Below are 10561 nucleotides of genomic sequence, written 5' to 3'. Positions count from 1 at the left end.
AATTTGTTTCTAATATACATCTAATAAGCATTTCTTGTTTTAAAATCATTGCAAAATCACGATATGCACGTACTTACCTGGCGACGATCGCCCAGCCATTGCGTCTTCGCTGCAATCCCATCCTCGGTGAGAAAGTAAAATTGAAGCCGAACTCTCCGATTGATCCTCCGGAAGTAAATCTCGATGCTGAAATGAATATTGACAATGAGAAAAATGGCTATGGTGCGTGCGACGCTTAACGCGTCACGAAGATTCAAGACTTCTTCGCGCGCGAAATCAATCTTCAAATCGCGATGAATACGGGACGATCTGAATGTAATTTCGCGGACTTGAATGACGATGACTCACCATCGAGAAGTGAAGAATAATTAACGCGGCTAATTATGGAACGGCGACGACGGCGTGCGTTACGCATCTGACGACAATCGTCCCATCAATCGCGTCCCTCGATGAAAAAATAGTTCGATACGAGAGTGATTTCGATCGACCAAGTCTGGATGGATACGCGGAGGCTAAAATCGCGGACACCGAAAACGCGACGTACACCGCGATGGCGACTAGTACACTCGCGACGGATATCGTTCGCAAGACACACATACTTAACCGATAATTCTTAGCGCAAGACTCGGTTTTGGACGACAATCACGAACGCGAGATTCGCCGAACGGTTCGAACGACTCACGCGACTTCTCTAACTTCAACATAGCGACTAACCGCCGGTAGTAACAGCGCGATTCGGGATCCATCGATCCATCCATCGACAGACGCGACGATAGCGATTCTCGAAGCCGAGGCGGTCGGCGCGGCTAACTTCACGGTAATCAGATCTGTCCGTTCTCTCTCATCTAAATATACTTAGGCCCAGTTTCACAAGTGTCGGTTCTTTTAAACTTAGATTAACTAACTCACTTTTCGTCTCTTTCTAAGGGGGACATTAGAAAGAGACGAAGAGCTTTACTTCTAATGTCCCCCTTAGAAAGAGACGAAGAGTGAGTTAATATAAGATTAAAAGTTAACCGACACTTGTGAAACTGGACCTAAGGGCCAATTTCACCAACCACGGTTAGCTTAACCAACGGTTAAAGTTAGCAGTATTAACCAATAGTCCTTGGCCCTTAATATTTATAAAGTGTAACTGAGACGGATGTTGCTTTCAACAGAAATAAAATTCGGTTTCGCGACGGAACGCGGTTCGAACTCGATCGAAGAGCGACATTTACGAGTCTTGAACTTTTCGAGATGGCTTACTGCTTCTCGCGCTGGCCGTCTTATTAGCGGGAGGGCGCCAGTGCACAGCGATCGTCTCTGCATTAAATTTTCATAAAATCAATTACTATTTCAACATCATTTTGATTAGACACTCTCTTATTTGATTTCGTTATTGCTTAGATAAAAAAATGAGATAAAAATAAATTTTAATTAATTAACCTTAGATTATTACCCTTATTTTTCGTTTATGCCGTTACTATCTTGGGTCTGGCATTTTATAAATATACATATAATAAAACTTATAAAGCTGTAATATATAATTTATATTACATAACATTATATAAGTTATAAAGTAATTATTTCATTATTATAATCGTCATTCTGTTTCACTACGGTGTTTCAAAAGATCCGAATAAAAATCTCGAATTAAAACGAGGAAGGAGGAAGGAAACGTTATCTCGACGAAGAATCAAGGGCGAATCTTCAATGCAAGGACATATATTTACGCCGTTTTTATTATTAAAACATTTAGAAATTACACTCTCGTACGATGGTGTCCTTTACAGTTACGGATCATCAATCCAATATTGGTCCTACTAAATTAAATTAAGTATAACAAACGGTCTCTCCTTTTCTTTTTGCTTCCTTCCGTCTCCTTATACTTCGTGTCGACGATTATAATTCACTATACATACATTATATGCAACATGCGCGCGCGCGCGCGCGTGCACATGCAGTCAGAGCCCTTATACACGTGATATTGCGACGTCCAAAAGAAATTGGCTAACGGGAAACTTCCCGTAATTTCCCGGGAGACTTCTTTCCTGCGACTTCCCGTTTGTTCGTTTTATTTTTTTCCCCCTTTCTCTTTTCGGCATCACCTTTCTCTCACTCGATCTCCCTTCGACGATCTCCGGCCCATACGTCTCCTCCATGCGCTCGTACGCGCTAGGAAATCGTACGCCGAGGCAGTGACGCGCTTATTTGGCAAGATCCTTTCAGCAAACAACATCGCATTACAACGTCGGACAGGCTCCGCGGACATTGTGATCAAGAACGAAAGGAATTCGTAACCACCGTTGTACGCGATGCTGCGGGAAGCGCGCGTAAAATCGAGACTTTCAACCGATAAAGCACTTCGACAAGCTCGAATTCCGATGCCATGGAGATCTTCACGCGAGGCTCACGTTACGCTGGAAATCGAGCTAGTCGATAGTGGACCGGTTTAACACATTCGCGCGATGCGTCTCCAATTGAAACAATCGTGCCGGAAAAGACTTCTCCTGGCGTTGCGTCTCGCGTGTTACGATATTTTAGGCTCCCAAAGCGCGTAAGAGAAAGTAAAGGTAGACATGGTGTTGAGTCGTTGTATCGTTTGAGATCATTATTATTTACAACTAATTAGCGGGAACGGAAAATACGGAAAACATCCAGCGTCGCGACGGGTATCCAGTTTCGACTGAGAAAGCGGACTAAAGCGTATGAAATTTCGCGCTGCATCGCAAACGGTTTCGCCTCGATCACAATGCCAATCAATTTGTAACGTAACTTACTTTTTATATCACCCTCGCTTTTTACACAATTTCTTTTTCTCGTTTTTGTTTTGTTTAGCCAATCCTCGGGTTTCTTTACGGCGCGACGAATGTTTGTGTTAATCGAATCTACCGTCTTCGCTGTCGAGAGGCATCCACATGCGCGACGAGCTGAACATCCCACTCAATTTACATATGCGAAAAAACTTTTTACGCTTTTTACGCGCGGATACACAAACGCAATGGAAGATACGTCGCGGAAGATGAGAAAAATTCGGAGAATTTGTCAGCATTCGTCGAGAACGAGGCTCACTCGTAATCGAGGTTCTCAGTTGGGCGGAACCTGAACGAAACACGCGCTACAGACGCTAACATCGAATGCCATCTCTTCGCTAAGTAATTCACGCAGACACGCATCTCATTCACGTCTCATTAATTAAATGCAGATGATACGATAAAGTCATAAATGAACAGTAAAAAAATATGTATAGACCCCGTCGTATACGTGACAAATCAACGTGGCGGCTCGCGGTAAGCTAACTCGCGTCGCTTACACTTTCCTATCGCACCCTGATTCGCCCCATATACTTCATATACTTTCGTATGTTATATGTTCTGTGTACGCATATAGAAAATTGAACTTATAGGAAGTGCCACGGCTTCGTTACACATCCACGCGCTTCGATGCACGCCCACCCTCGTAAACGCAGCAGCTACCACTTAGGATCGAGACACCACGAATGCGAATGAACGCGAGACTCTCTTGCCGCAATTAGGTCGACCTTGTATAAGCCTATTTTGTCACAATTAATTTCCACGAAATCCCCACGAATCAATCGCACATATTCTCCGTGTGTGTCCCTGTTTCCCGCAAGTCTCTACACATATATATTACAAATTTGTCCACCAATCTACATTTAGCTTTTAAACCTAAGTACAAGGCACAACCTGACGGCAAGAGAGTTTCAGTTCATTACACGCGTATTCGGCAAGATTAATTGTGCAAGGTGCATCTGAACAACTTGCGGCCCACAAGATATCGACGGAAAATTTGTTCCTTCAAACCTTGCAGGATTTCTGCACCTTACAAAAATGACTCAAACCAACCGGCATGCCCCGTAATTGTGCCGACAGGCACCCACAAACGCGTGCATGTCCATGATTCTGGCGAGGTAATGTCCAGAGTACTGCGCGGAGGGTCACATGAAGAACTCCCTGGATCGGCTAATATGCAGTCACGACGCAGGTCTATCCAGTACCGAGATCTCTATTAGTCTGAGCCCGCGAGTTGTTGGGTCCGTCAGCAGGAGGCCGCGTGGCTTGTACACTCGATCGTTTTGCTCGCTGACGAACTTGGCGACCTTGCGCAGACACTTTTCGTAGTGTGTCTCGGTGCATATGCTTATCAGATAACCCGTGAGACAGTATAGGCAGCTCTCGCAGTACGTAGAACAACTGGCACGCTCTGCCTCGACAAAGTAGTTGTTCAACTGATTGATCGTGTACTCGAACAATTGTCTGTCCAACTAAATCAAGGAAATATTTTGTGATAAATATTTCTCGATCGTCCCTTCTGATTTCCAGAAAGTATATTAGCCTGACTTGGACTATGTATGATTTAGAAGTTTTTGATTGCAATACTCACTCTATTTTCCAGTTCTGTAGGAAACCGCGTTTGGAACTTGACCATAGTACCTTCGCTGTAGTCGCGCTGTATAAAAACCTTCTGACAATGCTGAGGAGGCCCTCCACCTGCCTGCCCTCGTCCCGCGGACATGTCTTCCAGCGGTGTGAGGGCAGCATGATTGCCCTAAAAAGATATACATTCGTCATTTCTATCATTATGAAATCTATATTCTTTATAATACCAATATGTATTCTACAACTTTATCTTTCCTAGATATGGCAATGTAATAAGTTTTCACACATGTTAACAAACAGCAAATATTTATTGCAGACATGGCATATTATTGTTTATACTGGTGATAACATTAATATCGAATTCTTGAACAATAACGTACTTTTCTTTCGTGATTAATCACTTCAGGCAGTATGCATAATGATTTCTTCGAGCTCGAGCTCTATAAAATAAAATGCAACATAGCATAACCATCTATTCTTATCCGCTTCTTTTTGCAAATATTATAACATACACTTAATACAGTCTAATTGCATCAACAATTAAGCATTGCAACATTGCGACCCATCACTAATATTAGAAATAGTTGTTAGAAATAGTTGTTTGGCATTGGCATTAACTTGTGATACACTGACATACTTTTCTCTCATTATTGGTAGTACGCACAATGATTTCTTTGAGAGCTCGGGCTCTCTAAAATAAAATGCAGCATAGCATAACCATCTATTTTTATCCGCTTCTTTTTGCAAATATTATAACAAACACTTAATACATTTTCATGCTATTTGTATCAACAATTAAGCACTGCAACATTGCGTCCTACCACTAATATTGGAAACAGTCCTGTTTGGCATTAGCGCGAACTTATGATACACTGACATACTTTTCTCTCATTATTGATCCCTTTAAATTACGTTCTCGACAAACTCTGTAAACTCCGTCGCGCACAAAATAAAGCTTGATCCTGACGTTCGATCCATAATCTGTCCCTCAAGAGCTCCCGTTTCCCTCTCATCCGACACCGCTCCTCGTGCCCGCGGAGCTAACCACAAAAAACCGCACCCAGCTCTCACCTCAGGAGTCGCGAGGACGGTCAGTCGCATCCTCGCTCCGTTTCGCAGCCGCGATCGCTCCTCGTGTCGACGACCGAGACGCGGGGGAACTTGATTCTTCGAGGGACAGAGGGATGACCGAGCGAAACGCCTTTACGCGGCCGAGGCGAGGGGATGACAGCCAGGAAGAGAGGCGCTCACGAGCGAGCGAGACGGACCGCGAGAGGAACGGAGAGAGGGAACGGCGCACCAGGACTCACCAGTGGCATTTTGAGCTTCGTCTTGCTGGTTGGTTGCCGTACGCTACTGACGAAAGCCGAGCTCGAGCCTCGCCGTGTCTTCTCGGACGCGGATCGGCGCGACGTGGACTCGGACTCGGGGGAATCGGCCGAGGGACCGCTGTCGCCTGCTGCACGTATATGAAATACGAACGGACCCAACAGCCCACCACGACTCCGCGACGACCGCGACTCGCGGCCGCCATGAACGGTGCGCGCGCATGCGCGGCCAGCGCGACTTCGGCCCTTCTCTTCTCCCGCTCGCTCCCGCCCGCACTCCTCGCACTCCTCGCCTTGCCACACTGCGCGCCATTTCCCGGCGCGTCTCCATACGATACACTCCGTTCTTTTTCTGCGGATCAACGCGAGGCACGCACGCGTTCGGTCTCCAAGACGCGCGGGAAGAAAATTGGAAAGTGTATCAAAGTATCGAAGGTGCAGAAGTAAACAGGAATAGCTTCTATTCCGGGGTTTCTTTTTGCGCACACGACTCACGGCTGCCTGCGCGCTTCTTGCTTCTAACATGGAAAAACGTTTCGCTTGTCGGCGCGGAAGAAGAGAGGCAGAGAGCAAAAAAGAGGAGAAGAGGAAATCGCGGAATGAAGATTTTGGAAAGAGGAGTCGGTGAGTTCTTTCACTTGATCTTATATTTGCGTTTCCTTGATACGCGAAAAAGGAATGTCGAGATCGCGAGTCGCTATAATTTCAAGCGACGCCGCTATATTTGATAAGAGTATATTTCGAATTTATGCGATTGATAAAATGGATGTTTTAAGTTAATTAACATCCCAAGTAGCAAAGATGACGTCTTATTGACGTCATAGACGTCATTAAGATGTTATTAAGACGTCACTTTGCTACCTGGGATGTTAAAGTAACATTATCAATTTTATTAATTCGGAAACGGGCGCCTGAGTTTTACATCCAACCTAACCTAACCCAACCTCAGTATCGAAAAAATAAAATTTACGTCGCAGTAATTTTAATGTGCTGCTTTCGTTTATACTTAAATATTTTTTTAGTTTCTCGAATCCTTACTTTTTTCAGGGAATTTGAATAAATCTATATACATATAATTGTCTTTAAATACTAGTAAATTGTAGAACAATGAAAAATGTGCAATAATTAATCAATGACTTTTAATTGTAAAGGTGTAAAAATCACCCCAGGGGTAACCATTTATGCAAAAAAAATCAGGCGCCCTTTCCCGGGTTAAAGCACATGATTGTTGACTCAAAATAAAGAATTGCACGAATAACAAATTAATCTGTTGTATCTGTACTTTTCAAATTTATAAAATACTCAGTCTTATTTTATGTAAAATAATATTGGACAGATGTGGGTAAATAATGATTACTGCAAATATATATCTCTGTGTAACGATTATACCATAAGAATTCTGGCGGAAAATCATAAAAATGATAGTTGATTAAACGAGATTTGAGATGTAAGCTGCAATGCATAAAATAATACCATTATTAGTTTTCTACAAATTTTTACTATTATTTATTGACAAATTTATTACTTGATTCTATCTAAAGATTATATCTAATTATAAAATAATTAATTTTAAGTCCGATAATCAATCTTTGAATGATAAGAACGCCGTGAAATAAGACATTCCCATTCGCACCACCTTGAATCAAAAACAGACGCACAAGTTATTGTTGCACAAAACATCGCGAGCATGTTCAACTTGCTTTATTTGCTAGTTTTAAGTTCCTTACCCCGGCGTAAGTCGTCATCGACAAGGGAATTATGTTACCTGCCATTAACCCACATGGTACGATACTCCTGTGGAGAGATATGATTAAAAGAGATTTAATCCTAGGCGAAAAATTGTACCATTCCGCCGCGTATCTGCAAGAATGAGTTTAAATATTGATTTCAATTGCATTTTTTACATTTAAGTGAAAATTGTTTTTTGCAATTGTATCTGAGATTAAAGTAACTTCCCAGCTAGCAAAATATGTTCTAAAGGACGTCTTAAAAACATCACAAAGGAGTCTTAAAGACGTTCTTCAGACATTAAGCGGTTTTAAGACGTCTTTTAGAAGCTTCTGCTAGCTGAGTCCTAAAATATATTTTGAAATCATATTAGATGAACAGTACAGCAACTTCCTCGGATTTTTTATTCGAAAGATATTGCCTCGAACAAAAATTTCAATAAGAAACAGTTCTGTTCTAGGAAAGAAACTTAACGTATGTGTAAAACAATTATTACGCCCGATAAAATATATTCTGACTTTCATCCATTAATTTCTGACCGGAGTAACACACAATTATCAGCTGGATCAACGCTCCCATAACTATAAACATGTATCTTAGCAATTCTTGTAATTGGTCTAGCACATACACGATCTACAATAAAAACATAATTGTTATTACATGATTTAATTTTTTTAGGGAGCACATTATAAAATAGTAAGATTTATTTATTCTAAAATTATTACGATTTTCAATTTTTATTAGCATTGAAAAAATTATGAAGATTCCATAAAGTGAATCTCTTATACATTAATGGATTAATGCATTAATGCTTGTTATGTTATATTACGTTCATATTTAATAAAAGCTCTCAAACGAATAATTATTTAGTGCTTACTCGAATTCCAATTATGCTTAAAATTGCAGTTATTAAGAATAATAAGCACAACGAAAGATATTGATTCGACGAATTTAATATATTAACAAATCTGTGGACAATATAATATTGTTAGTTTCTGATGGCAAACAGCAATGTCGTACTAATTTCGCTCATCTTATAAATATAAAGCAATGATGAAAAAATAACTTGACATAATCTGCTCACTCTAGAGCAAGCTGATGTTTCTTTAAACATATGATGTATTCCTTGTACACAATCTCCTCGCTCGGCAAATCAAGCCTCGTATACACGCCACCTCCACATTCGCCGATTTCATTGTTATTTTGGTTATTTCCCACCTTTGAAATTATGTTTTCAACTTGCTTGCTGCAAAAGATGATTTTTAAGGTGTCGAAGAAAACCATACGAATTATACGTGATATATTACATATATTCTATATTTATGATCTATATAATTATATTAACGTAAAAATTATTCTTATGATGTTTCATTATGATATCATTACATGTGCATCAAAATCATTATTGTATTCGCGGGATAACTACCTGACTGCCGAGAACAGGCTGCAAGCATGAGCGGTGCACGTAATATGCATAGTATCGACACCCACCATGATGTTAATACCCACCACCATTAAAGCGGTGATGTAACAAAAAATCGGTACGAAATACTCGTCCTTATTTACCCTGAATTCAACTTCGACTGCGAAAGATCGCGGACGTGACTGGTTTACTAAAGGCTGTATGATATTTAGGAACACCGGTGTTAATGGTATCGCTATAAATCCTGACATGAAGGCATACAATAGCACTGTAACATCACAAGAGAAGTGCGTTGTTCTTTCATTAATATATCAATTTATGGAGTATTTTATAATTATCCTTATTGGATTCGTCTGGAACGAATATGGGATTTTGCGAAAATTTTATTACAGCTTATTTATCTTTTGTTGTATGTTAATTTTTAACGTCAAATATCTGGACTGCCTTGTAGTTCGGATATCTGAGAGATTTGGTAGCTTGCAAAATTCCTGATTACGTCTAGTATAAAGTAACGTACTGCTCTGAAGATATATAATCGCCGGCGATATAACTCACTCGAATAATATATTGTAAACTTTCGCGACAGCATAGAGTAATCTTTCAAAACTTGTACTTCCACATCGTTCGTAAATATGTCCCAATGCTTGTCGATGTCTTTATATAACCGTCGCAACTATTTACAATACAACCATAGAAATGATTTAATGTGTTACATACAAACAGTTTTGCCAAAATAAAAAAGAATCAAAGATAACACGCTTTAGTTCAGAAAACTTACCTTGTCTTGATTGCAGACTTCACTCAGTATCCTTACAATACAAGCGGTTGTCAAGACAATTTGGTAGCCGGCGTCAAAAATCATTTGCACATTATCCCAATGATCGTATAATATTAATATCTGCGTATAACGTTGATTATCACCCAGAAAGTATATATTACATATAAATGCATCACAAACATACGACAAAAAAAACGTATACTTTAATATTTAATTTTAAAATATTTCGCAATAGGAGACGTGCGCGATAGTATTGCATGTGACGAGAGATGACAGTTAGCACGATAAAAATCCTTAAACAGTAATTAAATTTTTTTCGACTCAAAATGTATCGACTGGTATGCATTACCTCAAAGGGAAAGTAACTTATTTCGAGCAGGAAGCAGAAGATCGGCAACAACTTTCTCGCGAGCACACTTTGAAATGGCCAAAAGCCTATTATTGACAAAAACATCCGATTGACATTGTATTCTCGCGAAAAATTCTTTAGCATGATCAATCGCTTTAGTTTCCCGGAGAAAGACTTCAACGTAATGACACTTGCCAGCATGCATGCAATCGATCGTTCAGCGAGTACATACAAGTCGCATATGAAACATGAAATCATAGGGTGTCAGGAATTGTCAACCTATTATTTCGCCGAACGTATCTATCTATTGATACCAAAGTATCACTTTCTCTGAATTAATATTTAATTTTGAAAGGTGGACGTACGAAAATATAATGGCATAGCACGATGCAACGTAAAAAGCTGTGGCTGACAATAATAATATAGATGTGTCTCATGTCTTGGCTTTTTTGTTGATTCACTCTTCTGTTGAGAATATTTTATAGTTAGTTCTAATCTAGCACTTTCAGTGTTCGTGCGTGGGGTCGAATTGTATATTTAAAATTAATAAATGGAGAAAAATGTTAGGTAAAG

At 40.2% G+C, this 10561-nt stretch overlaps 3 protein-coding genes across 8 annotated transcripts in view; all 3 read right to left on the bottom strand.

Annotated features, from left to right (window-relative positions):
* The window catches only part of Gprk2 (G protein-coupled receptor kinase 2), a 79218-nt gene extending 78414 nt beyond the window's left edge, over positions 1-804 (bottom strand). The window contains exons 1-2 of the mRNA XM_071798138.1: positions 349-804; positions 78-186 (exon numbers count right to left, since the gene is read on the bottom strand). The gene's annotated coding sequence lies outside the window, so the exon portion shown is untranslated. The remainder of the gene's footprint in view (positions 1-77; positions 187-348) is intronic.
* A 1174-nt stretch (positions 805-1978) lies between these two features.
* LOC139807876 (golgin subfamily A member 7) lies at positions 1979-6039 on the bottom strand. Of its 3 annotated transcripts, none has more exons than XM_071769360.1 (4): positions 5693-6039; positions 4763-4822; positions 4387-4551; positions 1979-4267 (listed from the first exon to the last, which is right to left on the bottom strand). In XM_071769360.1, exons 1-4 carry the CDS (start codon positions 5699-5701, stop codon positions 3977-3979), a joined length of 525 nt encoding a protein of 174 aa, XP_071625461.1. In that variant the 5' UTR covers positions 5702-6039; the 3' UTR covers positions 1979-3976. The 3 variants fall into 3 exon arrangements, with proteins under 3 accessions (XP_071625461.1, XP_071625460.1, XP_071625462.1); XM_071769359.1 differs by lacking the exon at positions 5693-6039 and adding an exon at positions 5454-5686; XM_071769361.1 differs by lacking the exon at positions 4763-4822 and having other exon boundaries at positions 5693-5946.
* A 302-nt stretch (positions 6040-6341) lies between these two features.
* LOC139807859 (odorant receptor Or2-like) lies at positions 6342-10555 on the bottom strand. 4 transcript variants are annotated; one of them, XR_011730702.1, is made up of 9 exons: positions 9989-10347; positions 9640-9759; positions 9417-9534; positions 8865-9129; positions 8523-8684; positions 8316-8406; positions 7957-8071; positions 7438-7570; positions 6342-7346 (listed from the first exon to the last, which is right to left on the bottom strand). XR_011730702.1 is itself a non-coding variant. In XM_071769311.1 (9 exons), the coding sequence occupies exons 1-9, from the start codon at positions 10423-10425 to the stop codon at positions 7293-7295; spliced, it is 1152 nt and encodes a 383-aa protein (XP_071625412.1). In that variant the 5' UTR covers positions 10426-10555; the 3' UTR covers positions 6342-7292. The 4 variants fall into 4 exon arrangements, 2 of the variants coding, with proteins under 2 accessions (XP_071625412.1, XP_071625411.1); XR_011730703.1 differs by having other exon boundaries at positions 7978-8071; XM_071769311.1 differs by lacking the exon at positions 9989-10347 and adding an exon at positions 10354-10555 and having other exon boundaries at positions 7935-8071.
* Positions 10556-10561: the final 6 nt, after the last annotated feature.

The sequence above is a fragment of the Temnothorax longispinosus genome, chromosome 2, assembly GCF_030848805.1.
Source record: "Temnothorax longispinosus isolate EJ_2023e chromosome 2, Tlon_JGU_v1, whole genome shotgun sequence".
NCBI classification, from domain to species: Eukaryota; Metazoa; Arthropoda; class Insecta; order Hymenoptera; family Formicidae; genus Temnothorax; species Temnothorax longispinosus.
This window is presented reverse-complemented; position numbering and strand designations above follow the sequence as displayed.

Excerpts from the sequence above, each read along its gene's own strand:
- LOC139807876 (XM_071769359.1), bottom strand. The coding sequence starts at position 5,483 with ATGCGACTGACCGTCCTCGCGACTCCTGAG. Across the intron at positions 4,823-5,453 it reads CCGTCCTCGCGACTCCTGAG|AGCTCGAGCTCGAAGAAATC; the intron begins GTGAGAGCTGGG and ends TTTATTTTATAG. Across the intron at positions 4,552-4,762 it reads TGATTAATCACGAAAGAAAA|GGCAATCATGCTGCCCTCAC; the intron begins GTACGTTATTGT and ends ATATCTTTTTAG.
- LOC139807859 (XM_071769310.1), bottom strand. The coding sequence starts at position 10,246 with ATGATTTCATGTTTCATATGCGACTTGTATGTACTCGCTGAACGATCG. Across the intron at positions 9,535-9,639 it reads AAGTCTGCAATCAAGACAAG|TTGCGACGGTTATATAAAGA; the intron begins GTAAGTTTTCTG and ends TATTGTAAATAG. Across the intron at positions 8,685-8,864 it reads AGCCTGTTCTCGGCAGTCAG|CAAGCAAGTTGAAAACATAA; the intron begins GTAGTTATCCCG and ends CATCTTTTGCAG.